The sequence below is a fragment of the Myotis myotis genome, unplaced genomic scaffold (assembly GCF_014108235.1).
Source record: "Myotis myotis isolate mMyoMyo1 unplaced genomic scaffold, mMyoMyo1.p scaffold_m19_p_17, whole genome shotgun sequence".
Classification (NCBI taxonomy): Eukaryota; Metazoa; Chordata; class Mammalia; order Chiroptera; family Vespertilionidae; genus Myotis; species Myotis myotis.
Window position 1 is genome coordinate 8,831,628 of NW_023416321.1, and position 27,418 is coordinate 8,859,045.

The following is a 27,418-nucleotide window of genomic DNA, read 5'->3' on the forward strand; positions in this document are numbered from 1 at the left end:
CTAATGACAAACCAGAGCCTCACAGCAAAGAGTCCTGGCCCCAGCCCCAGGCCTGGGCCTGGCCAAACCTTGTCTCAGTCTCTGTGCTTGCTGGCTCCCAGGTTACCTCCAGTCTCGTGTGCTCAGTTATGCAGTGATTGAGCACCTAGTGTTTGCTAGGCACCGAGGATACTCACTTGCAGAAGGTGGGAGCGTCCTGGGGGCAGCAGGGAGACAGGCAGGCAGTTACAACACCAGTGGATGCTCTGGGCAAGAGAGCTACGTCCAGGAGCTCTGGGGAGTGGGTGGAGACAGGCACCTGATACAGGGTGGGCCTGAAAGTGACGAAGGTCGCAGGGACTAGCAGATCCACTCGTCTGGTGGTCTGTGTCCCGTATACACATCCCTCGTAGGGGTGGCTATTGGAGTGACAATATAGGACACATCTGTGTCCATCTGTCTGAAATGGACAAGCATGGTATCTGTGCCATTTAGAATAAATCTAATGAGGGAACTGGAGAGAACATTGAGTCTAGGAATCGCTGCTCAATGGCCTGGGTGCTACCACTTTCCAAGCCTGTGCTTGGCATGTGCCCTGACCAGGAATCGAACAAGGACCTCTTGGTGCATAGGTCAGTGCTCAACCCCTGAGTCACCTAGGCTGGGCCAGGGCTTCTCAATAGCTCCCCTGGGGGTCATTTAAGAATCCCAGTGCTCAGGCCGAACCACGGACCACACTACACCGTAGTCTCTGGGGTGGGACACAGGCATCAGGGATTTTTAAAGATCCCCGATGATTCCAGGGCAGCTGAGGTTAAGAGTAATCACCGCTTAGGAGGCAGGTCCAACTGGGTTTGAAACTTACCTCCATCCCTACCCTGCTGTGTGACCTTCTTGAACAGTGGTTCTCCACCTATGGGTCGCCAACCTGTGGGTTGCGACCCCTTTGGCGGTCGAACGACCCTTTCACAGGGGTCGCCTAAGACTATCGGAAAACACAAATATAATTACATATTGTTTTTGTGATGAATCACTATGCTTTCATTATGTTCAATTTGTAACAATGAAAATACATCCTGCATATCAGATATTTACATTACGATTCATAACAGTAGCAACATTACAGTTATGAAGTAGCAACGAAATAATTTTATGGTTGGGGGTCACCACAACATGAGGAGCCGTATTAAAGGGTGGCGGCATTAGGAAGGTTGAGAACCGCTGTTCTTAAACCTCTGGGAGCCGGACCCCTGTCTGTGAAGTGGAGAGCATCCATCTCCTGGGGAGGGTCAGGGTGAGGACTGAAAGGGTCACATGTGCAAAGTGCATGGAGTGGGGCTGGGTCCCTGTCTCTCGTGCATGTGGGGTGTCTCCCGCCCTGGCAGTCAGTGTCCCCAAAGGCAGTGGGGGCAGGGGGCAGGGCCCCTGCAGAGGAAGTGGGCTGGTTCCCCTCCCAGGCCTTCATTCCGGACTCCCAGGACTCACCTTTCTGTCCCGTTCCCCCAGGTCCGGATGCAGGCCAAGCCTCTGGATGGGCTGCCGAGGGGGCCTTGCGGGGCTGGAACCGGAGAGCCCGGGAGAGCCCCGGGCAGGCGTCGGAGCCGGACAGGACCCAGCTGAGCCAGGACCTGGGTGGGGGCACCCTGGCCATTGACACGCTGCCGGATAACGGGACCAGGGTGGTGGTGAGTGCCGCAGGAACGTGGAGGGGGAGGGACGGGGTGGTGGGGGCCCTCCACGGGGCCGTGTAGACTTGTTAGAAACATCTGTCCTCTGGTGTTGGCCCTGGAGGCCAGTGTGAAGCTAGGGACCTAGAGGGGACGGAAGCAGGGCCCAGGCTGGGTCATGTGGGTCATGAAATCTTGGCATCTCAAGAGTTACAGAGGCTGCTACTTCCTCGTGGACCCAGAGCGGTAAGGTGATCTGCTCCAGCACGCACAGCGTGTCCTGACACTGGACTCTTCCACTGCTTAGGGCCTCCAGCACAGGCTGGATGAAGGGGGCTTCCTAGCCGCATCCAGCTGCCAGCTCTGGCCCTTCCCGACCTCATCTCTGTGCCATCTACTGACCGAGTGTCCCCAACGGGTTCATGGCTGCTCAGCCTCGCGGCAGGGAACTCAGCAGAGGAAGCAATGGGGTGAAGTCCCAGGAGGGACCCGCCTCTGTCTGGGGCAGTTCCGGGGGTGGGGCTGCAGGAGGTCAGGGGGCCCAGGCCAGGAGGCCGTGCTGTCCTGCAGCTGGCTTGGGGGGGGGGGGGGCTCTGCATATGTGTGGGTGAGTGTGTATTCATGTATGCGCGCTGGCGGGAGTGTGTTTGCCTGCGTGTCTGAGGGTTTGGTGATGATGTACATGTTCCTGGTTGTCTGTCACCATGAGCTCTGTGTGTCTATCATGAGGGTGTGTGTGTGTGTGTCCTGGTGAGAGTGTCCGTGTCTGCGGCTGGGAGTAAAGGGGGTGGATTCTCTGGATGCTAAAAAACTATGAAACGAGAAGGAACAAGGGGATGTGTTTCTCAGTATAGATTTCTTTATTTTATGTTTTCATAACATTTTAAAAAATCAACTAAGTGTTTACAGATAGTCAAAAAGGTCAAAGAATGCTAAGATTAAAAAGCAAAACACAGTAGCCCCCCCCACCCCCCGCCCCCAGCTCAGAGGAGACTGGGCTTCAGGCGTTCCTGCTGGGGGTGCCCTCCCCATTTCTAAGGAACTTGCTCGTCCTGCTGCCTCCTGATTAATCCGTTTGCACATTATGCGCGGACTGCCTGTTGTGTAGATGAAGATTTGCCTTTTACAGACTCCCCTGAGGGTCGTTTTCCTCTCCCAATATTTTTGTTAAATCCATATGCTCTGCTTTATATCATGATAATCATGTAAATATTGTTCACCACTAATCCAAGCAGATGATAGCCTTGTTTACTTTCTTATAGAGTTTTTATTTTTCCTGGGCCCTTACCCTCTCCACTTGCTTAGTTTCTGTATTTACTACAGCTCTATGTTCTTACACACCCATTGGCCTTCTTAAAAAAGAGACCCCAGGCTCAACATGGAGTCCCTTGTGCTAAACCCACAAGACAGAGAAACAACACTTAATACCTAATTTAATTACAGTTTCAGCCTCTCCCAGGAGTGGCATCTTAAACCGGTCAGTTTGGAATGACCTGGTCAGCTCTAATGAGGTAAACTGCTGGCTAGACCCCTGTCATCCCCTGAAGGAAGGTGACCTTGACACGAACCATCCACTCTTGGTTAGAACCCTCCTTCTCTCTGCTAGATGGGATGCTGCCCGATTCATCAATAGGTCAATGAAACCAGTAAGATATTTAAAATTCACTCTGTTGAATTTTGTTGTTTAACAGCCTCAATTATAATTTTCGGGGGTAGTCAAACCTGTCAGCTCTCCCCTGCCCTCACCCCCACCCCCCCGAAACCTCTCATAGTCCTGCTCCAACCTGCACTGGCTGCCCCCTGCTTCCCCACAGCCGTCCTCAGACCTCCTTCATCATTGGGACCTCTGGTCTCTCGCCTGTGTTGGGCATCCTGTTCTCTTTTTAAAAAATATGCTTTTATTGATTTCAGAGAGGAAGGGAGAGGGAGAGAGAGATAGAAACATCAATGATGAGAGATAATCATTGATTGGCTGCCTCCTGCACGCCCCACACTACAGATCAGCCCACAACCTGGGCATGTGCCCTGCTCGGGAATCGAACCGTGACCTCCTGGCTCATAGGTCGATGCTCAACCACTGAGCCAGCCTGTTCTATTGACCCTGTGTTGTTCCTGCTTCTTCCCCTCATTTGTTTAGCTTCCTGAGAAAGGTTACACGGGAGAGAAAATTATTTTGAGAGCTTGTATGTCTGAAAATGCCTTTATTCTGTTTCACACTTGATGGATGGTTTGGCTGAATATAGAATTCTAGATTAAAAATAATTTTCCTTCAGAAGTTTGCAGGCACCTCGCCATTGTCTTCTGGCTCCCAGCGTCACTGTTGAGAGGTTTGGGGCCATTCTTCTGCCCCCTTTTTGTGTGTGTTCCCCCTCCTCCGGGAGCTGCCGGTGTTCCCTGCAGCCCCCGAGGGTGAGGGCTCTGCTGCGGCCGAATGTTTGATGGACTGTTTCAACCTGGAGACTCATATTCACCAGCTCTGCAAAGTCTTGCTCTTCGTTTCTTTGATAATCGTCCCCCTACCACATTCTCTTCTCTCTACAGTTTCCCTGGATTTGACGTCCTTCCTGGGGAACGGTCCTCAAACTTTCTTATCACTTCTGTTTTTTGTCCGTCCCTTTGCATTATTTTACTTAATTTCTTAAAACATATTTTTATTGACTTCAGAGAGGAAGGGAGGGGGAGAGAGAGAGAGAAACATCAATGATGAGAGAGAATCATGGACTGCTGCCTCCTGCACGCCCCCCACCGGGAATGGAGTCCCCAACTCAGGCACAGGCCCTGACCAGGAATGGAACTTCGACCTCTTGGCTCATAGGTCGGCACTCAGCCACGGAGCCACGCCGGCCGGGCACACTTTTTGTTGTTTATTTGTTAGTTTGCATGTTATTGTTATTCCACTTTGGGGGAGATTTTCTCAGTCTTCTTTTTTTTTCTTTTCCCCCCCAAACTTTTAGAAACTTTATTTTCTGTCATCCTCATTTCCATTCTGTTTAAGAGTTTGTGGGCCCTGGCTGAGTAACACAGGTGGTTAGAGTGTCTTCCGATACCCCAGGGTTGTGGGCTTGATCCCTGAAAGTGACGTTGCTCTCTTTCTCTCCCCCTTTATCTCGCTCTCTAAAATCAATAAATTACAAAAAAAAATTTTGTGGAAGAACAGCTTGAAGACCACTCAGTGGTGGTTGCTCCTCAACCTTATTTTCTTTTTTTAAAAAAGTATTTTTATTGATTTCAGAGAGGAAGGGAGAGAGAGAGAAACATCAATGATGAGAGAGAATCATTGATTGGCTGCCTCCTGCACGACCCCTACTGGGGATTGAGCCACAACCTGGGCATGTGCCCTGACCGGGAATCGAACCGTGACCTCCTGGTTCATAGGTCGATGCTCAACCTCTGAGCCATGCCAGCCGGGAAACCTTATTTTCTTAATGTTGCCGATTCCGTACCCCCCGCCCCCCCCCGCTACTTTTATATTTTTAATTTCCAAGAGCTCTCTGTTATTTTCTGATTATTTCTTTTCTTTAAAAAGGTTCCTGTTCTTGTGCCAGAGATGTAAGATCTTCTCCTTCTAAAGATATTTAAAATTAAAATGTTTGACACTTTTTCCTGCTCTTTGCATCCTTTTTTTTCTTTGTTCTCTGCATTCTCTCCCTCTCTCTCTCTCTCTCTCTCTCTCTCTCTCTCTCTCTCTCTCTCTCTCTCTCTCAATGGGGGACTGTTTAATTCAGGGACAGTTTCCACAGGAGGACAACAGGGAGTGGGGGAGCACTTTGGGAGGAGCAGCAGCACAGAGGAGCGAGGTGGCTACCCAACCAGCAAGAGCTGCGGCTGCTGGACAAGAGCTGTAGCCATGGGGGTGCGGGGGGACGCTGCCAGCCTGCAGCCGGGAGGGAGGGAGCAGGGTAGCACATGCTCTGAATTCTCCCCCGCTCTGCATCGCTTCTATGGCTGATTACTCCTTCTATCGCAGGCTCGGACATGGTTGGCACCCTTACTGACTCTCCCCTTCTTGTTTTGATATTTTGTTCATCATAGTTATTTGGATTAATTTTGACTTTTAAAAAACAGGGCATTGACCATTCTCTGTCGTGATGATTGAGTGTTCTGGTCATTACATGTTGCACCTGGGTCCCGGCCTCACTCTCCGCACCCTCATCCAGGCCCTGAGGTAGAGCCCGCCCTCACTCACACAGCCTCAGGCACTCCGTCTTCTCCATCCTTCAGAGCCCAGGAGCCATGGCGGGATGAGGGAGAGGGAGGCCATGGCAGGAGAGGCCCCCTGAGTGAGGGGACACCTGGAGGCTTACCCTCCTCCATCCCCCAGCTTAGCTGGGCCTTCAGTCACGGAACTGACACTTGCGTTGGGCCAGGGACCATGGCCAGAGGGCGTCCCAGGCTGCAGAGAGGACCTCACAGAAGAGCCACGGGACTGGGCTTCTGGAACCAATCATCTGCGGGCGTTGGGGAAGGGCAGTGGGGCCGGTCAGAGCCGGCGTGGAGTCAATAGCCCCAGATTCTCGGGCTCCACCCTGCACTGACTAGTTGAGAAACTGCAGATGGAGCCTGGGAATGCGTTTCTTTTTCTTAATATATTTTTTTATTGATTTTTACAGAGAGGAAGGGAGAGGAAGAGGGATAGAGAGTTAGGAACATCGATGAGAGAGAAACATTGATCAGCTGCCTCCTGCACATCCCCCACTGGGGATGTGTCCGCAACCAAGGTACATGCCCTTGACCGGAATCGAACCTGGGATCCTTCAGTCCTCAGGCCGATGCTCTATCCACGGAGCCAAACCGGCCAAGGCGTGGGAACGCGTTTCTTTAAAAGTCCCCACACGGATTCCCCTGGTCATCTAGGTGTGGGAACGGCTGGCACATGACACTTCAAACCAATTTCAAAATCGGTCACCAGACTGACCGCCCGAGCAGGGGCCTTTCTCAGGCACTGCGTGGCTGTCCCCGACCACCAGGCTTCCATGTCCCCGGGCTCCGTGGCTCCGAGAGCGGCCACACACCCGGAGTCCCCGGGGAGGAGCAGGGCCACCCTGGCAGGAGGTGCCTCTGACCCTGCGAGAGGCTGTGCCCAGCTCTGCCCAGGACACAGGAGGCTCAGACTGCCACCGGAGCCGGGAGAGGCTGGAGCCGGGACAGGCTGGGGATCGTTGGCCTCCCGGCGGGCGAAACTACCAGGATGAGTACAAATCCTGGCACTTGGGCTTAAGATAAGGTGGGGGACGCGGCTCAGCAGCTGTTCAGGAGGAAGACTCGGGGCTCCTCACTGCCTGTGCTGAGGATGAGTCAGGAGTGAGGAGAGGCTGCCAAGGATGGAGGCGGCAGAGCCAGCTGTGCTCATGGGAACCCACAGCCACCCTGGCACCCAAACTCGGGCTCTGGGGGTCCCGTGGGGTGTTTCCCAGCCTGACCACGGCCGCGGGGCTTGGGCCTCCCTTTAGATGGTCACCTAGAAACCAATCTCACGCAGAATGGTTGCAGGAGCTGGGGGGGCGGGGAGGAGTGAGTCTGGCAGAGAGAAGGCTCTACATGTGGCTGCTTTCCAATCGCTGCGGGGCTGCAGGGCTGCGGGGCTGCGGGGCTGCGACTGGGGCAGGGAAATGGATGGTTTTTCTCCCTCGCACTTATCCTGTCCTGTCTTGAATTCTCTGTTTGTTTGTTTACATTGCCTGTCCTCCCGCTGGGACCAAAGCACCGTTCGACCTGACCCGAGACTGTTTTAGAGGCTGTTTTATCGCTCTGTCGCCAGTGCCCAGCACATGGTGGGAGCTCTTCCTTTGAAGGGTTTGTTGGTCCCCAGAGGCCTCAGAAGAGGGTGACTGAAGAGAACAGGTTGTGCCTGGGGCGGGCTGTTGGATTCCGTGGCCTCTGAGGACCCCAACTCTACTGACTTTCGGGGTCCCACACACATAAGAGGACGTCAGTTCTTATGCACATGGGTACATGCACCCACGACCCGCTGGTCTCATGCCTGAATCTTTAGAGGGGCCTGTGTGCCTTCCCTACTTACCTTGAACCTGTTAGGCTTTGCACTGATCAACGGGGAACACCCCCCTTCAGCATAGCCAGATCTCAACACCCCGCCCCCCCCCCAACACCCACACCCCAGGCTACGTCCCACCTGACGGGGACGTGGGCAGCTTCAGCCCCTGTCGGAGCCCAGCACAGGTGCCCAGGGAGGCCTGCTTCGCCCGCATCTCTGTGGCCAGCATTTCTGAGAGCTCGGGCCTCTTTGGCTAAGGAAACCCAGGCTAGGCAAGAGGGGAGGGTTGGGAGGGGACGTCTCAGCAAATTTGATTCCGTCTGTTTCGGGAAGTTTTCTGGTCTCAACAGGAAAACATGTCCACTGTTTGTCCGGATCACAGCCTGGCCTGTGCCTGTTCTCGGGGGCCGTACCTAGGGGCCGAGGGCCTGGCAGGGGAGCTCCATCCCCTCTGTCCCCTCATCTTCCTTCGCTGTCCCTCAGTACATCCTTCTGGCTGTGGCTTCCCTCCTGGCCAGGTCCCCCTGGCCCGTCCTCTCAAGTCAGCTCCTCTGCTCAACCTCCATCCCAGGCCTTCTCAGGCCCACCCCCCTCTGACCATCTTTCCTTCTCAACCTCTCTGGCCCAACCCCTTCTTCCCAGTCCCCTCTGCCCAGCCCCCCTGCTCAGTCCCCCTGCCCAGCACCCCTGCCTGGCCACCTCAGCACAGGGCTTCTTGCAGTTCAGACTCTCTTGTTTTGAGGCCTGGAGGGATCCAGCCTGCACCCCCAGGGTGAACTGACAGCTCCAGGCCCCAGGTCAGAGCCACTTCCTTGGGCTTCATTCTCACGCCCACGCCAAAACCACTTCCCAGTGGGAATCGACTCTTGTCTGAACTCAGGTTTTCCAGCGATTCTCCACCAAGACCAGTTTAAGGCCCCGGAACAATTCCTCTCCTCTCTGTCCACACAAAACTCCCAGCTCATCCAACCCATGGCAGGCCCAGCAATGCTGAGGGCCCTGCACGGGGGAGGCACCACGTCCTCCCAGACGGCTGAGCACTGAGTGCGATTCCTGCCGGGTGTCCACAACCTCCCGAGAGGCAGTTCCCGGAAGGAGGCCTCCGGAGGGCCCCTTCCCAGACCCGAGGGCCCCTTCCCAGTCCCAAGGGCCTAGAGGAGACAGGACAGACGGACGGAGTCGTAGCACAGACACAGGAAGAGCAAGCGGCGCTCATTACAGAGCCCCACGGACCCGTGCACTCGGGGAGGGAGGAGGGGAGGAGGCCCAGAGGGGAGGAGGTCTGGGAGTAGAGTGTGCGGTGGGTGTACGGAGGGGAAGGTTGTGAGTGGAATTTGGAGACGAGAGAAGGTAGGTTTTGTGAGGAGAAAGGGCATCCAGGGAGGTGGAGGTGGAGGCCAGACGTCCAGTCCCCAGCCCTGTGGAAAGCCTGGCAGTCTCGCGCCTGGGCCTTGGCCCTGGCACCCCCCAGCGCACGACCTTGGGACCCCTGGCCCCTCAGTAATGCACCTGACACCTGCCTCGGTGAGCTCCTACAGCCCCGGCCCACGTCAACTTCCCCAAAGGGCGTGGCAAATAGTGCGCTCACAGGGGTGAGACCTAAGAGCAGACTTCGAGGCACCTGATGGGATCGCAGTCCCTGTGTCTCCCCCGGCAACGCCTCTGCGGGTGCTCAGCCCCAGGAGGTCCCCCATGTGGGTCCCTCTTGCTCACCCTTTCTCTTTCCCTTGAGCAGGTTGGTTTCTTGTTTCTTTTTTTCTATCTTTTAAAAAATATATATTTTATTGATTTTTTACAGAGAGCAAGGGAGAGGGATAGAGAGTTAGAAACATCGATCATCGACCAGCTGCCTCCTGCACACCCCCTACTGGGGATGTGCCTGCAACCGAGGAACATGCCCTTGACTGGAATCAAACCTGGGACCCTTCAGTCCGTAGGCCGACGCTCTATCCACTGAGCCAAACCGGTTAGGGCTTTCTCTATCTTTCTTGTTGAAGTATGGGTCACAGAACATAAAAGACACCATTTAAAATGTTTTTCTTTCATTTATTTTTAAAATATATTTTTATTGGTTTCAGAGAGGAAGGGAGAGGGTGAGAGAGATAGAAACATCAATGATGAGAGAGAATCCTTGATTGGCTGCCTTCTGCACGCCCCCCAATGGGGATCCAACCCACAACCCAGGCACAAGCCCTGATGGGGAATTAAACTGTGGCCTCCTGGTTCATAGGTCAATGCTCAACCACTGAGCCATGCCAGTCGGGCAAAATTAGCCATTTTAAAGTGAAGTATATTTAACACACCTCTGTCTAGTTCCAAACATTTTCATCACCCTAAGAGGAAATATTGAAATACTATACCCTTAAAGCAATTGCTCCCCATCCTCCCCTCCCTTTAAGCCCCTGGCAACGACCAATCTGTGTTCTGTTTCTACGGATCTACCTAATCTAGAAGTTTCATATGTAAATGTGATCAGACGATATAGGACCTTTTGTGGCTGATTTTTTTCACCTAGCATAATGTTTTTGAGGCTCATCTACTTTTATGCCCAAATAATATTCTATTGTTCAGATATACCATATTTTGCTTATTCACTCACTTATTCCTAGATATTTGGGCTGTTTCCACTTGTTGGCTGTTGTGAATAGAGCTGCTATGAACATGTGTACATGTATTTGTTTGCGTACCTGTTTTCAACTATTTGGGGGTATATACCTCAGAGTGGAATTGCTGGGTCATCTGGTAATTCAAAAACCTAGGTCTTTCTGTCTTCGGGGTCTGAACGTTTAACCACTGTCTCCTCGTGGACAAAAATGAGTGACATATTGGCCGAAACAGAGGGTGCTTCTAGACCACCGCTTTATAAACTTCATTGTGCAAAAGAATCTCTTGGGGAACTAGTTCAAATGCAGTTTTGATCCAGCAAGTTTGGGGTTAGGCCCAGGATTCTGCATGTGTGACGAGCTCCCCAGTGCTGCAGATGCTGCTGGTCCACGTGGCATACTTCGAGGAGCAGGGCTCTAGAAAATATTGCTGCCCTGGCCAGCTTGGCTCAGTGGATAGAGCGTCAGCCTGCGGACTGAGGGGTCCCGGGTTTGATTCCGGCCAGGGGCACATGCCTAGGTTGCGGGCTTGATCCCCAGTAGGGGGCGTGCAAGAGGCAGCCGATCAATGATTCTCTCTCATCATTGATGTTTTCGTCTCTCCTTCTTCCTTCCTCTCTGAAATCAATAAATATATTTAAAAGAAAAGAAAAGAAAATATTGCTGTTGGTATGGGAAGGCCTCATGGAATGGTAGAGGAGGGGCTGCGGTGCCCCTACCCCGCTAATCCCATCAGCTCCTCCTGGGTTGGGCCCAGCTGCCTGGAGCTGACACGCCTGGCTGGCCCGGCCTCTCCTGCAGGCCCTGCGGGATGCCCTTGGTTGCCTGCCCTGGCATTTCCACCTGCCAGTTGGCAGGCAGGTGGTGGGCCGATGGTGACAGCTTAGCCGGAATCCCTGTCCAGAACCGTCTTGAGCTCAGCCAAGGTAAATGCTGCCCCGCTGTCAGAAATGAAGTGTTGGCAGGCTTCCGGCATGAATAATTGAGACAGAGGGACACTGTAACAGCAGACGTTTAGGAGGGAGCTGGGGATGGCTCTGCGGAGGCAGCCGCCACAATCAAATCCTTTTCCTAGAAAGATCCAACAACATCAGCATCACAGCTCCCACTCTCAAGCATCTGCCGAGGCCAGGCACTGGGCGGGGAGCTCACCATCGGTGGAAGCCTTTCAGGGACTTGGCGAGAAAGGCAGGGACCGCGCAGGCACTCAGGAGGGGAGAGCCATGCTTGGCACAGACGATTTTCCAGTGGGCCCCGTTTTTGAACTTGCATCTGTCTGATGCCACAGCCCCTGCACTGGGTCCCAGAGCGGTGGTTTTCAAACTGCACTCCACGGAACCCTCAGGGTTCCCACAGGTGCTTCCCGGGCTGCTGTGGATTGAGGGCGCAGAGAAGGAAGCAGCTCAGCAGGGCTCCAGGCCCTTCTCTTTCCTTCTCCCAGAGTGGCCGCCCTCTGATGGGAGTTATGTACAGAGCGTCCATGGAAGATGAATTGGACGAAAGGATTTCATGGCCCCAAATGTTTGGAATCACAGCATCATGCTGCTTCCTCAGACGAAGGGGGATTATGGACCAGGGCTTCTCGCCTGGTTCCCTCTGGTGGACTTGCCAGTGGTCTGGCTTCGCTCCCTGGCCCTCTGTAAGGTCAGGCCGCCCGTCCTAGCTCCAGCCTCCAGCCCGCAGTGCCCGGAGGGCTGCCCGCTGGAGGGAGGGGGCTGCCCCACAGACGCAGGTCAAATGCGGGGACAGCTGTGAGGTGGGTGACTTCCTCAGGCAAGCGAACTGCCAAGCATGGCCTCTGAATCCTTTTGCAGAGACATCTCTATGGGCCACAGTGAAGAAGCCCTCGGGCTGACTGGCCTGAGGCGGCCCTTAGGACCTTGTATGAATTAGGAGACAAACTCAGTTCTTGTAACAACTGCCAAGGCGCTGAGACTTGAGAGAAATGTATTCATTCTCTCGCCGGTCATAGTGAGAGCGTAAGCAGGCAGGGATTGATGTCGTGCGTCTCCACGCTGTTGGAGACCCAGCTTTCTTCTACAATAAGTGCCTTCCACTTTGTGGTCCAAATGGCTGCTGCGGCTCCCTCCATCACATCTGCATCCCGGCCAACGGTTACCGAGCAAGGCGAGGGCCCCTGTTCCTACTGAGGGCAGGTCATTCTGCCCGCCTTCCATCGGCCAGACAGTCATTTCGCCACGCCAGCTGTAAGGAGGGCTGGGAAAAGTCTAACTGGGTGGCGATGTGCGTCACTAAAATCGGGAGGTTCTGCTACTAAAGGAAGAAGGAGAGGATGGTCATTGGTTCGGCTCAGTGGATAGAGCGTCTGGGCCTCAGCTGCGGACTGAGGGGTCCCCGGTTCGATTCCAGTCAAGGGCACATGCCCGGGTTGCGGGCTAGATCCCCAGTGTGGGGCGTGCAGAAGGCAGCTGATCGATGATTCTCTCTCATTATGGATGCTTCTCTCTTTCTCTCTCTCTTCCTCTCTCCTCCTCTCTGAAATCAATACAAATATACTTAAACACACATACGCACACAAAACACTGCAGGTGCCAGTGGCCGCATGATCAGGGGCCTGCAGTGGTAGAGGGGAGGTGCCACCAGGCTTGGAGAATCCAGACCACGTGACTCTTGTCCGGCGGTCACTCAAGAAGCCGGCAGCTTGCCATTCGGTTTGGACCCTCCCCTGACCTTTCCTCCCCTGGCATGTTGCTAGTCATGTGGCAGACCCCCTTAGAGGATGAAGGGGGGGTGGCAAAGAGTGGGTTCCTGTGACTCCCAGGTGGGCCCCTGCATGAACACCCCCTTGAGCATTACGCCCCCAGGACAGCGAGATCCTGGCCCTCATCACATACAGCTAGGCCTCAGCTGTGTTTCAGCTCCAGGCCCAGAAAAGCTGCGAACCAGACAAGCGAAGCTATGGCTGACCTGAGGGCCAGCTGCATTGACTGATGACCCCCTGAGCTGACCAATCAGTGGAAACCACGACCCAGAAAGGACACACCTGGAAAGCTGATGAATCTTCTATTGGATCCACCCTATAAAGCCCTCGGGGCGGAGGACCCAGCAGGGCTCTCACTCCTAAGAGCCAGCCCTCACCTTTAACTTCCCTCTTCTCCTCCCGCCGAAGCCAGTCACCGTCATTTCCTCTCCTAAGCTCCCTGTCTTCACCTCTGCAGTTTGTTTCCTGAATCCGTTCCTTCTATGGCTCACTTCTACCTCTGTGGCTTCTAAATAGACTTTCTCTCATGAAAAAAAACCAAAAAACAAAGAAGAAGAAGCAGCAGCAGCCAGTGATTGACTTTGTAGAATCAAAAAACCTTGGGGGCCAGTGTTGCCAGGGGAAAGTTCTCTCAGAAGCGGGGTTTCTCACTTCCGTCTTCTCATTCTCTTCCCATTCGGACTCGCACTGTCTGTGCTGGAGCAGGGCTATCGGGGTGTCCCTGGAAGTCCTTCCTCTAATCACCCCGTGAGCAAGACTGTTCTGGTCAGGGCCCTTTTGGTTCCAAGGAACCACTTGAGCCGTCTCGGGAGAAAGGTTTATATTGAGGGTCAGGGACCTGCTCTGGGCTCCGGGGAGGAGATGAAGGACCTGAAAAGCTGTCGGAAACCAGGGCTGCCGTCTGTCTCTCTAGTTCCTCGCCCCCACCCCCCTCCTCAAATCCCGTCTCCTTTTCACATACCCAGCACATACGTATTGAAGTCGGATGCCTGTAAGGTCCTCCTTCTCTTTCCTATGGCCCGGCCGTTGCACTCAGGACAGTACCCTATTGACATGAGAGTCACCATGTCCCCTGCGTGCTGCCCCGCTGGGCTGCCAGCCACCTGCCCGAAGGCATTTCTCCCACGTTGACGCTGAGGGGAGCCAGGCTGCTCGTCCTGGCCCCGAAGCGTCCCCCATGTTAGCTTCACTTCCCAGAGAAGCGCTTGTTAACGTAAAAACATTCAAACCTGCAAAGAATTTTTGTGGGTTTATTGGAGCCACCTGCCGACAATTGCCGGAAGCAGTATCTCAACGGGTTGGGATGGGGACGGTGCTCCAGAGAACGGCGTGTTTTCCATCTATTTTTATACACTGCAGTCGAAGGAGGGGACGTAGGTGGGTTACATGAAATCCATTGGTGATGGATTAGAGAGGAAGCAGAAAGCAGAGCGGGCAAACCCCTGGGGTTGGATAAGAAGTCAAATGATAGACACTTACTTAGGGGGTGCAGGATAGTTAATAGTCAACAACTAACAAGGTAACAGCAACAATGAAGGAATTTGTGTTGTCTGTCCTGGCGCCCAGGCACACTAGGTTATGCCCCCAAGGGGTCCGGAAAAAGGGAAGTTACAAGTTACCCAGACATTTCAAGGATATGTTATCCTAGATGTTAGAAGACAATAGGCTCAGCTAAGGTAAAAAATTGATCTCATCAGGGAAAATACCGGCCTAGGACATGACTACCCACCATAGCTGCTTTTAAAGTTTTAATTTCAGACCATCCTTTGTGGTTACTTTAGGTCTTTAAGTTTGCAAGGCTGCCATGCAGGCCTTCCCTGGGCTTGTCAGGTCAGCATGTGACCCAGAGGAGGCAGCGGGTCCTTCACAAGAGGTTTTGGTGCCGCCTGACATCGGGGGTGGGGGGGAGCTCTCCTTGCTGGGACCAGGCCGAACATTCTCCGTGCAGCCTGAGGCACCATCAGCTGTGGGATCCGCGTGATTGAACTCGCGTGGCAGGCAGACTCCTGACACCTACAATATGCCAGGTGCCAGGGGTGAGGAGGAGAAGGCGCCACGGTCCCTGAGCTCTGTGCTCCTTAAAGGACCCGCGCTGGTCCCTCTGATGGGACACATTTTAACCCATGACAGCCAGGTGGCCTAAGTCGTCTTCTCGTGGGGCAGTGAAAGGCCTGAGAAACAGACAGGGAAAGGCACCGTCTTTGAGGCTGACCCGGATGCAGATACGTAGGCCTCAGTTTCCCCGCTTACGAAACGGGACTCATGTCGGTACTCACCAGCCAGGGTTGTCATGCGGTGATGCATCTGAAATGCCAGTGTCACAGCTCTGCCAACGCCGGCGGCCTTTCTCTCTCCTCCAGTTCTCCCAGCTCCCTCCCCCCGAACCCTTCGGACTTTGTTCTTGGCTCTGCCCAGGAGTGGCCCCCGCTCCAAGCTGTCCCTTCCTCTCTGGGCCGCAGTTTGGCCTCCCCCATCACCATGGAGCATCCCCGGGCCAGGGCTCTAGAATCTAGATAGATACAGCTTCTGGCTCAGTGGCCTGGGGACCCTCAGTCACCTGCCAGGAGCGGGGGGGAGGGAGGGGGTGCTGGGGCCTGTGTGGGACTCGGGCAGGTTCGGTGAGCTGCTGCGCCCGGAGGCAGCTCTTCCTCGGGTAGGCCCGCTGCACTTGGCACTTCCGAGGCCTGAAGCAGCGCCTGGGCCTCAGCCACCCGGCCTGCGCGTGGTCCGTCTGTGCGGGGACCTGCTGGCTCACGGGAGAGAAACTGTTTAGGACAGTGGTTCTCAACCTTCCTAACGCCACGACCCTTTAATACAGTTCCTCATTTTGTGGTGACCCCCAATTCCATTGTTACAAATTGAACATAATTAAAGCACAGTGATGAATCACAAAAACAATCTGTAATTATATATGTGTTTTCCGATGGTCTTAGGCGACCCCTGTGAAAGGGTCGTTCGAACCCCAAAGGGGTCTCGACCCACAGGTTGAGAACCGCCGGTTTAGGAGGTAGAGGCAGCAGCTTCTTTAGTTTCTGACTCTCCCTGAGTCGTAGACAAAGACCTTTTGTCAGTGAAGACGCCTCTGTGTGTCCTTGGGATCTGTAAGAGTGAGGTGATTCTGTCCGAGGATCCCGGCAGCACCAGCCCGGCTCCTCAGCGGAGCAGGACCAGCTGGGGGGTGGGCCGTTTTCCTTCGTGGGAAATAGAGGAGTCGGAGCAACGGGCTGGTGAGCCGCGTCCCCAGTCACCCCACCGCCTGCCTCTTAGCGAGGCAGCGAGACCCAGGTCAGCGTGTTTGGGCTTCACAGCGGCAGAGCGTGGCTTCTGTCCGGGGCCTCACTCCACCGCGTGCGGTTCGGTGCACGCTCTCCCCGGGGGAGTCCCGGGAAGCAGGGGAGGGAAACGGGCCCTTCGCCCAGCCTGCAGCCAGCGCGTCCGGCACAGGCCTGCTCCGGTTCCCCGTGGGCAGCTGTATGCAATGGGCCCCTCCACTACCGCCAGCACCTGGCCCTGCTCGCTGCTGTCCTGCCTTGTCGGGTGATGCCACGCCGTCCAGCCACCAGAACACGTGGCGGCAGCAATCAGACAGGGTGGGCAGGCCTTGGACGCACTATACCATGAAACTCGGAATGGTCACTCATTCATTAAAAGATCCTCCAACTCAGCTCCAGAGATAAAGGCTGACCTCACCTGTGGGCAACTTGTAGGAAAGGCAGGTGTGGAGATAAGTCTAAAAGTGTAACCGGGGTTTCAGGGAGGCAAGGACCGCGAAGCTGAGGCCCGAGGCACGGGAAGGGGAGGCGGCTTCTGAATGGAAGAGGCACAGGAAGCCCCAGGGTCCTGAGACAGACAAGCACCGGGCGAGTTCAGAAACCGAGAGAAGCCAAGCTGGGCTGCAGAGAGCAGGGGAAGGGAGGTGGTGTGTGTGTAACTGCAGGCTGAATCCAAGGACCTAATGAGCATCCCTCCAACATGTCATGGGGGGCCCAGGTTCCAACCAGCTCTTCCCGCCGCCATCCTTAGGCTGTGGCTCTTGTCCTCATGCTCACAGCATGGCTGCTGGAGCTCCATCCATCACACCTCCATTCCAGGCAGGGATAAGAAGGGAAAAGGCAAGAGGCCCAAGCAGTCGAATTTGACTCCTTTCAAAAGGCGCCACTAGAACCTTCCGTTTATCTCATTGGCCAGCCCCTGTCCCATGTCACATGTGTCCCACGTAACCCATCCAGGGGATGAGGTTTCTAGCTGGCTCCGTTGCTGCTGCTCCAGAATCCATGTTCTGCTCGTGAAGAAGTGGAGGGGGAGTGGAGAGTGGGTAGGCAACATCCGGGCCTGCCCCGCCAGGCCTAGTGAGTCGTGGTGCGGAGTGTGGCCTTCAATCAGAGAGCAGCTGGGCAGCCACAGGCAGTGACACGGAACGGGGAGATGACTTGGGGTCACCCCGCTTGAGCCACAGCCACACACCATGGGCAAATGCCTTTGTTTCCAAATGACCACATACTGGGTGGCTGACAAGAGCAGCAATGTATTCTCACAGCCTTGGAGGCCAGGAGTCTGAATCAAGCTGTCAGCCAGGCCATGGTCCCTCTCAGGGCTCAGGGAAGAGTCCTTCCTCGCATCTCGTAGCTTCTGGTGGCTCCTGGCACCCCTGGGTGTTCCTTGGCTCATAAGCTGCCTCACCCCGATTTCTGTCTCTGTTGTCACATGGCCTTCTTCCCTGTGTGGCCTCTGTGGCTCTGTAAACAAGTCTCCCTCTCCCTCCTCTTATAAAGACATCCATCATTGGAATTGGGGCCTGCTAAGACTCTATTTCCAAATAAGGTCACAGTCGCAGGTACGGGGTTGGGGCTGGAACATCCATCTGTCTTTGTGAGACACAGTGTGTCCGAGGAGAGCACACAGGAGTGGCCCCTAGACGCGGCTTTGCTCTGCTGGGCCATCCATTTCCCCCTCGTCCACAGCCATGCAAAGGTGCCCAGGAATTAGGGAGACGGTTTATTTCCAACATTTCAACCCAATGCCAGGCACCGATCCCTTCTCTTATAAAAGGGCAGAAGGGCCCAGCTGGCATGGCTCAGTGGTTGAGCATTGACCTAGGAACTAGGTCAACGGTTCAACTCCCGGTCAGAACACATGCCCAGGTTGCGGGCTTGATCCCCAGTGAGGGGCATACAGGAGGCAGCCGATCAATGATTCTCTGTCACCATTGATGTTCTCTCTTTCCCTTCCTCTCTGAAATCTATATATATTTAAAACAAAAATAAGAGGTTGCTGGTTCAATTCCTGGTCATGGCACATGCCCGGGTTTGGGGCTCGATCCCCGTAGGGGGCGTGCAGAAGGCAGCTGATAGATGATGCTTCTCATTGATGTTTCTCTCTATCCCCTTCCCCTCTCTCTCAAAATCAATAAAAACATTTTAAAAAAGGTGAAGTTTAAGCTGAGCATTAAAGAAACAGGAATTGACCAGGGGGAGAAGGCAAGGAAAGTCATTTCAGGCAGGAGGATCAGCATGTGCAAAGGCCTGAGTGACCACTGGTGGCCCGAGACTGCAGAGGACCTGGTCTGGTGGGTGGGGGCACAAGGATGCCCAGGGGAAGGAGAGAAGGAGAGAGAAGGGAAGCCAGGGAGAATGCAGAGCTGGCTACTGATGAGGCGTTGCCTGCCAGGCTGAGGTTTGGGTTCTGTCACGAGGGCAGTGGGAGCCCCAGTGGTTGTGAGCAGAGCGATGTGGTTTTAAATATTTTAGATTTATTTGATGGACATGAAACCAGGCAATGGTAGTGTGAAATCTACCTCCCACCCCACCCCCACCCCCGTCCACACGTGTCTTCTGCTCATCTTCCCCAGCTCTGCCCGACCCAGATTCCCAGAGTGTCACTTGTCAGAAGAGCAGATCCTCCCTGCTGGGGGGTGGGGAGAGCAGGCATCCCGTCCCTGCTCATGCTGGGCCCAGGGCGAGGGCCGGCTGGGCAGCTGGCAGCTGGCAGAGCGAACGTGGCCTGCTCTGCTGTGTCTGCAGCCGCTGCCGCTGGGCAGCCTGATTGATGGCCCACGACGCCCGGGGCTCCTCACGGGTCAGCAGCCCCATCTCCGTGGCAGCTGCCAAGTGAACCTGCCCGCTCTGCCTCCGTTTCTCCTAAGGCTGCCCGCCCCCACCCCCGCCTGCTGAAATGCTGTGACATCGCCCCCTCTTCTGGCTCTTCCACCCTCTCTGCCCACCATTTCCCGGCCTCTGCGATCCTGGCGCTGAACACTCCTATGCAGGACAGGCCTTGCCGAAGTCACGCCCGGCGGCTGTGTTCTGGCTCGTTCTTTAGTCTGTCCGCACTGGGCACAGAGTGGAGGTTAGAGGTTCTTCCTGCTTCTCCCCCTTTCTCAGCCCTGTAGTGACTGCAGCGTGGGCCCTGTGTCATCCCTCGGCTTGAGGGTCTGTGTGTTCTGTTTGCAAAAGTCCCACCTCCTCCCTCAGTCTAGCAATTCCCCAAGATCAAGGGCCTGCCTCCATCTTTAGACTGGCGCTTCTAAGATGCAGTGTTTTCTTCTCCCTTAAAAAGGCTACTCCCCAGCCCAGCTGGCGTGGCTTCTAGGAACCAGGAGGCCATGGTTCGATTCCCGGTCAGGGCACGTGCCCAGGTTGCAGGCTCGATTCCCAGTGTGGTGCGTGCAGGAGGCAGCCGATCAAAGATTCTCTCATCATCGATGTTTCTATCTCTCTCTCCACCTCCCTTCCTCTCTAAAGTCAATTATATATATGCTACTTCCCAGAGCAGGGGAGCTCTCCCCCGCAGTCTGAGAGCTCCCTGAAGACGAGGGCTCTGTTTGGGGCTGCTCTGTCTGTTTCTCTTTGGTGCCTCAAGCCGAGCTCTGCTTTACGGGGACTCTGGCTGCAGGAGAAGCCTACGGGCCTCTCCGGGAGTGGCAGGCGGAGCTGAGGACAGCAGGTGTGGATCAGGCTGGGGCCGGAGCTGCATGGGCACAGCTGGAGGCCAAGTACTAAGCTTTTGGGGGCCCAGGGGCTACCAGGCCTACGCCAGCCACCTGGGCCACCGGTCCAGCTTCCTGGGAGGACCAGGATTTCTTGTATCCAGTGATCTGGGCCGGGGGGCGGGGGGGCACAGAGGGTGGGTCCTGGCAGGCCTGCCCCCTCAAGCCTCCGGCGGGCTCTGTCTTGGGTGGTGACAGGAGGACAACCACAGCTACTACGTGTCTCGTCTGTACGGCCCCAGCGAGCCTCGCAGCCGGGAGCTGTGGGTGGATGTGGCCAAGGCCAACCGGAGCCACGTGAAGGTCCACAGAATCCTCTCCAACACCCACCGGCAGGCTTCGGTGAGTGCCCAGCTCCTGGCAGCGCTGCCCTGGGCCGGGAGGCGGGGGACCAACCCGCACCGCCTGGTCAATGGGCACGGCCTAGGGCAGTGATGGCGAACCCTTTGAGCTCAGCGTGTCAGCATTTTGAAAAACCCTAACTTAACTCTGGTGCCGTGTCATATATAGACATTTTTTAATATTTGCAACCATAGTAAAACAAAGACGTATATTTTTGGTATTTATTTTATATATTTAAATGCCATTTAACAAAGAAAAATCAACCAAAAAAATGAGTTCGCATGTCACCTCTGACCCGCGTGTCATAGGTTCGCCATCATTGGCCTAGGGTCTGTGACCTGGGAGGTGCCTTCTGGGGGTTTCTGGGTGGCTTGGCCTGGGTTGGGGTGCCCACCTGTGGTCTGGCAGCCTGCCCCCGGCCCTGTCCAGACAAGCATGGAGTGGTGTAGGTGCCCAGCCCCCTGGCCTGTAGCCTGGCCCCTGCTGACTCTCTCCCATCCCCCACAGAGAGTGGTCTTGTCCTTTGATTTCCCTTTCTACGGGCATCCTCTGCGGCAGATCACCATAGCAACCGGAGGTAAGGCTGTGCCAGGAGGGCTGGGGGAGGATCTGGAGCTCTCAGCCGGAACTTGGGGGCCCTACCTGGGGAGGGTCATTGGAGATGGAATGGACAGGGACCCACCTTTGGCTGTCTCGGGAGCCCACTCTAGGAGGGAGGTCAGGAATTGTGTCCGAATACCTCTGTCTCATCAGCGGACTTGTTCGTGTGTGTGTGTGTGTGTGTCCCTCTGGGCCAGCTCAAGCAGGTGTGAGCAGTCCCCATGGTCTCTGTGTTTCTGAGTCTGATTGGGAGGGGAAGGGAGACGTCACTGAGCAGGAGCCCATCTTTGATTCCTGTGCGTGTTCCCAGGGAAAGGGAAAGGGAAAGGGAGAATTTGTGCCACCTGAGGGGCAGGGAGGACCTTCTCTGGTCTGGGACCCTTTTGCTTCATACACACCTGACCCTGAGCCCACCCATTGGGCCGAGGGGACAGAGGTTCAAGCCTTGCCTGCCTGCACTGCTCCTTCCTGCCCTTGGGGGACGGCATCGCCGGTGGTTCCTCCACGCTTCTCCCCTCCAGGCTTCATCTTCACTGGTGACGTGACCCATCGGATGCTCACGGCGACTCAGTACGTGGCCCCGCTGATGGCCAACTTCAACCCTGGCTACTCCGACAACTCCACAGTTGCTTACTTTGACAATGGTGAGGCCAGATGGCAGAGTTTAAGTCCCCTCGCACCAGGGCTCCCCAGGCCCAGCCCCGTTAGAGGCGTGCAAGGCCCAGAGAGGGCAAGGGACTTGGCACAGTCACACAGCAAGGCAGCCACCCCACCTTTCTGTACTGTTTCCTCGTCTGTAAGCTGGCGACAGGATGCCGGCTCCTAGCAGGATCTGAGGCGATAACGAGATGAACATGCTTGGCTCTTCGTAGAGGTGAAACAAATACTAGGGACCCTTATTGTTTCTTATTCTCGCCACGTTGTCCCCCAAACACCCACCCTCCCATCCCAGAACAGGCATTCCTTCTATTGCTCCTCCTTTTCATCTCAAGGGTCAGGATAGGCAGGCAGGCAGGAGGGGGCGTGCCTGGGGTGAGAGATGCTCAGGCATGGTACCTGGGGCTGAAATAGGGTGTTCTGGTTCCTCCCCAGCGTGGGAGCCAGGCTGATGTTGGTGGGTTGCCCAGCTCCTGCCTTCGGTCAAATTTGCAAACTGCCCCCATCGTCCCTACGGGGCCCGACCCCTGGCAATCCACGCAGGCCACTGTTCCTGCAGTGCCCTCCCCCTGCACCACCGCCCCGACAGCCAGGTCTCTGCTGCTCTCCACAGGGACAGTCTTTGTTGTTCAGTGGGACCATGTCTACCTCCAAGGCCGGGAGGACAGGGGCAGCTTCACCTTCCAGGCGGCTCTGCACCGTGACGGCCGCATTGTGTTTGGCTACAAAGAGGTGAGTGAGAGATGCCTGGGTCTCGGGGAGCTTTTTCCCCATTCAGCAAGCACTTGTAGGGAATCTGAACTCTGCCTGGCAGAGGGCGTGGTGCTGGGGATACGCAGTTCGTAAGATGGTTGTGACCCCTGCCCTTGTAGAGGGTAAGTCTTGTTGAGACAATGGACAGCAATTGCAGAGACACATGCAGAGTTGCCACGGTAACAAGTGCTCCTAAGTAGAGGCGCCTGGTGCCAGGGGAGCCTGTCTTGGGGCTCTTTCTCTCAGTGGGGGCCGGGAGAGGCTCCCTCAGGAAAAGAGTTAAAATCTGCAGGATGCATAGGAGTTAAGGAAGCGAAGAGGAGAGTGAAGTGTGTTCCAGGAGGAAGAAACGCATGTGCAAAGGTCCTGTGACAGGATGGATCCTGGCTGGCACACCGCCCTGAAAGAAGGCAGCATGGCCGGAGGGGAGAGAGTGAGGGGCAAGACAGGGCAAGGGCACACCCGATTTGCCCTCCACAAAGGTCACTCTGGCTTCTGAGCGGGAACAGATTGTTGGGGGCTTAGAGGGAATGCTGGGGGATGAGTTAGGAAAGGGATGTTGCCAACTTGGAGTCTGGTGGGGGACGGTTGAGAGAACTAGACAGATCTGAGAGCCGGTTAGCTGGTTAATTAACAGGATTTGGAGATGTATTAGATGGAAGGGGGGGGGGTGAAGAAAAGGGAAGGGCAGGGGTGACTCCCAGGCCTGCGTGGAGATGCCATTCACGAAGATGGAGTGTAGAGCAAGGACATGTGCTGGGGGTGGTGTGGGGAAGACTTGACATTTGAATGGGGGGTGGGGGGGCTTGGGTGTGAGAGGTCTCCACATCCTCCAGGAGGCGGTGCCAAGCAGGCAGGTGGGGCTGGCGCTCCGAGGGGAAGCTAGGCTGGCCCCAGAGGGTTTGGGGATAGATGGCGCCTCTTCTCCCTGCTGCAGATCCCCATGTCTGTCCTGGAAATCAGCTCCTCCCAGCACCCTGTCAAAGCCGGCTTATCAGACGCCTTCATGACGCTCAATACGTCCCCGGACGTTCCAGGTGAGTCCCCAGGGAGCCAGCAGAGACCTCCACTGGGTTGGACTCAGCTCACACGGACCCAGGCTGGGGGTGGGGGGGGGAGCAGGTGGATGGGTGGAGAGTTGAGTGGGAACTGAGGGAAGAAAGGGGGCGTCGCGAGGTCCCAAGGCTTCTTCATTAAAGCAGAGAAACCATTTTCCCAATAAGAGCTCGGCAGGAGGCACTGCCCTGGTTATGGGAGGCAGATGAGCCGGGGCCCTGCCACTCAGCACCCCCCCTAATTTAGAGAAGCTCCAAACACAAGTTAGGGTTACGAGTCTCCCCAGAACACAGCCATCATTGCCTCCCCCCGCCCCAGGTGATGGGAGGGATATCACAGGGGGCTCAGGGGACAGAAAAATCGGGGTTCTCTCCCATCCCTTACCCCCGGCCCCAGTTTCCCTTTCTGAGGCAACCAGGGCTACCAGGTTATTTCTAGAGCGACGAGCCCTCAGATAAGTGTGTACATACATTTAACACAAATGATGGTCTATGATGCCATGTTCTCCTGAACAAAGTACATCCTGCCCCCCGTTCCACATCAGCACATTCCTGTTCAATGGCTGCGCGATACCCACGGCATGTCCTTAACTTAACCAGTTCCCTGTGTGCAAACTTTTCAGTTGTTTAATCTTTTGCTGCAACAAATAATGCTGCAGTGGCCCTAGTTTGGCTCAGTGGATAGAGCGTTGGCCTGTGGACTGAAGGGTCTCAGGCTCAATTCTAGTCAAGGGCATGTACCTCGGTTGCAGGCTGGAGGCAACCAATCGATGTGTTTCTCTCACATCGATGTCTCTCTCTCTCTGTCTCTCTCTCTCTCTCTCTGTCTCTCTCTCTCTCTCTGTCTCTCACTCTCCCTTCCACTCTCTTAAAAATCAATGGGAAAATATCCTTGGCTGAGGATTAACAAAAAAATAAAAAATAATGCTGCAGTGAATATTCTTGCAAGTAGGTACTTTTACGTCCCTATGTGAGTATTCCCATAAGATGGGTCCCCACCACTTCCCCTGCCCCTTCCCAGACCCCCTTCCTGAACCCGTGCTCTAGCTGGCGGCTCAGCGGGGACCTGCAGGACCCTGCTCCATTGCTGCTGTCAGCATCTGCTCTAACTGACCAACGCTGGTGCTGAGCTGGGTGCTTAGTAGTCTCAGTATCACCCTGGTTGTATTTGTTAGCTACAGCTGCATAACAAGTCACACTGACACTTCCTGGCTTAAAGCAACAAACACGTTATCTCAGCGTTTCTGTGGATCACGAAGCAAAGCACAGCTTAGCTGGGTCCTCTGGCTCAGGGTCTCCCACAGGCCAAGGTGACGGTCATCTCAACCGTTGTTGGGGGAGGGATATACTTCGGAGCGCTTTCAGGACGTTCTCGGCAGAATCCAGCTCCCGGCTCAGTTCCTGCCCCGTGGACCTCCCCCAGGCCAGCTCCCAGCCTGGCAGCTGGCTCCCATCAGAGCAGGCAAGGCAGACAGCAGGGGCGGGCGAGTAAGATGGGAGCCAGGCCTTTTGTCACCTCATCTTAGAAGCGCCATCCGGTCACTCCTTGCCGTAGTCCACTGGCTGGAAGCAAGTCACGAGGTCCAGCCCCCACGCGGGACGGGAGAGTGTGAATTCCCAGAGGCAGGCTGCTTCCCATGCTGATTATAACCCCGTCCCCGGGCGCTGAGCTTTACAGCGTCTTATTGGGTCTTCCTCCCAACATTGGAAGCGAGCGTACAGTAGTCCCCCCCTTATCCGTGGTTTTGCTCTTCATGGTTTCTGTTACCCACAGTCAACCGTAGTCCAAAAATATTAAATGGAAAATTCCAGAAATAAACAAACCATACGTTTTAAGTTGCACGCCGTTCTGAGTAGCAGCCATAAATCACCCCTTTGTCCAGCGTATCCACCTGCGCCCACTCCCGCCCCTTAGTTACCTAGTAGCCGTCTCATCAGGAGATGAATGGGGGGGGGGTGTTAATGTGATTGACGATGACTCGACTTGGGTGGTGGGCGCACAGTGCCGTGCACAGATCTTGTAACATAGAAATCGAAGCCTGAAACCTATGATCCTATTAGCCAATGTCACCCGAATAAATTTAATTAAAAACAGATGAGTAGCCGTAGCCAGTTTGGCTCAGTGGATAGAGCATCCACCGAGGACCAAAGGGTCCCGGGTTTGCTTTTGGTCCAGGGCACGTACCTTAGTTGCAGGCTCCGCCCTGGCCTGGGCCCTGGGCAGGGCGCATGCAGGAGGCAACCAGTTGATGTGTTTCTCGCACATCGATGCCTCTCGCTGTCTTTCCCTCTCTCTTCCACTCCCTCTAAAATCAATGGGAAAATATCCTTGGGTGAGGATTAAAAAAATAAATAAAAATAACAAAAGATGAGGAGTAGCCTAATGCTACGTCACAATGCCTTTCACCCTTCGCCTCCCCTCATCGAATTACGCAGGCCTTGTGTCATCTCACATCACCACAAGCAGGGTGAGTACAGGCCTACGATATTTTGAGAGAGACCACATTCACATAACTTTTATGGCAGAATATTGTTATAATTGTTCCATTTTATTATTGTTAATCTCTTACTGCGCCTAATTTGTAAGTGAAGCTTTATCACAGGTGTGTGGGTGTAGGAAAAAAGAGTATAGATAGGGTTTGGTACTCTCCACGGGGGGCCAGGAACATATCCCCGCAGATAAGGGAGGACGACTGTATGTTTGTCCCTTTCTACATGAGGACAGAGGTTCAGAGAGGTGGAGTGACTTGCTTGTGGTCACACAGCTGTGAAAGGGAGACGTGAAAACCAGATCTTCTGGGTCCTCCCTCGAGACTTTCTGAGTCTGACCCACTTCCATTCCACCCAGAGGGGTGATCCTTTCCTCCTCAGTCCCCCAAACACCCACAGCCCTGTGTGCACACACCCCAGCTGTTTTGCAGGAAGGACAGCGGTGCACACTCCCACCGCCCCGGGCATCGCTGAACCGCTGGGCAGGATCCGGTCCGTTCCGTCTGTGTCTCCCTCGCAGGGCTGTGCACGGCAGAGTCTCAGGAAATGTGTGTTGGATCCAGCTGTTGAATGAGGGTGAATTAGAGGAAGTCGGATCCCCTGGGAGTGTCTGCATCTGAGGCTTCTCTGTGATTCTGGAATGAAAGGCTGTTTTAGAGCAAGCCTGGGAGATGCAGGGAGGCAGAGCGAAGGGGGGCGGGCGGGCGGAAGCACCGTGCACCTGAAAAAACAGGAGGGCAGCTGCGCCTGTTCCCGAGAGGCCCGAGAAGGCCCAGGGGCTCTGTCGTGGGAACTGCTGGCCTTGGTGACTCCAAGTGCTCTGTGCTGGGCTATGGTGTCCACAGAAGCCTGAGCCTGGCCCCCAGTCCTTGTCACTGCCAGACAGATCTGCTCATGTCATTTTCTGGCTCCTTGTTGCCTGAAGCGTCCAGTCACAATCCTGAGAGTGGCATTCGAGGCCCCGTGCAGCTGCGCACAGCCTGACTTTCTAGCCTCAGCTCCAAACCCTCCTGCTGCCCACCACTCTGTCCGGGCAGCACTGGTGTGTATGCCCGGTGTTCCCCAGACATGCCAAGGGCAATCTAAATTCCTGTGACACAGTTCCTTGTATCCACTACCCCTCCTTTATCAATTGGCAAAGCTCAGCTGTTGCCGCCTCCCTGCCACAAAACCCTTGGTTTCCTTTTCCACTCGCCTAGCACTTTGTTAATACCTTTACTATTAAACCCATCACACGACCTGCTCATCCGCCCCCTCCCTGTTAGCCGTGTGCTCCACAGAGCGCCCCCTCCCCAGTTAGCCGTGTGCTCCACAGAGCGCACCGTGGCCCCAGCTCTTTGCCCAGTCCCTGTGGCAGGCAGGCGCTCCAACAGTGAGTCACACCAGAGCGAGTGCCACTGGCCTCTGCTCTCTGCGGAGCCCAAATGGGGGCAGGGCCTGACACCACTTGGGTTTGGGGGCGCGTGCGTTGGTCACGGCGTCTGTCTGTCAAGGTGTTTAGCTTGGGGCTCCAGGCCCACACTTGTGGGTGGAGCATATGCACAGGCGGGCGCTTTTCTGGGACAGTCGCCGT

General features: G+C 55.2%; 1 protein-coding gene across 8 annotated transcripts in view; it reads left to right on the plus strand.

The window, feature by feature from the left end:
- PLXDC1 (plexin domain containing 1) overlaps nucleotides 1-27,418 on the plus strand; it is a 55,101-nt gene that overhangs the window by 5,347 nt on the left and 22,336 nt on the right. For all 8 annotated transcript variants that reach the window (XM_036341237.1, XM_036341231.1, XM_036341239.1 and 5 more), the window contains exons 2-7: nucleotides 1,486-1,664; nucleotides 20,147-20,290; nucleotides 20,798-20,867; nucleotides 21,412-21,534; nucleotides 22,161-22,279; nucleotides 23,238-23,337. In XM_036341237.1, coding sequence (XP_036197130.1) covers nucleotides 1,486-1,664; nucleotides 20,147-20,290; nucleotides 20,798-20,867; nucleotides 21,412-21,534; nucleotides 22,161-22,279; nucleotides 23,238-23,337 — 735 coding nt within the window. The remainder of the gene's footprint in view (nucleotides 1-1,485; nucleotides 1,665-20,146; nucleotides 20,291-20,797; nucleotides 20,868-21,411; nucleotides 21,535-22,160; nucleotides 22,280-23,237; nucleotides 23,338-27,418) is intronic.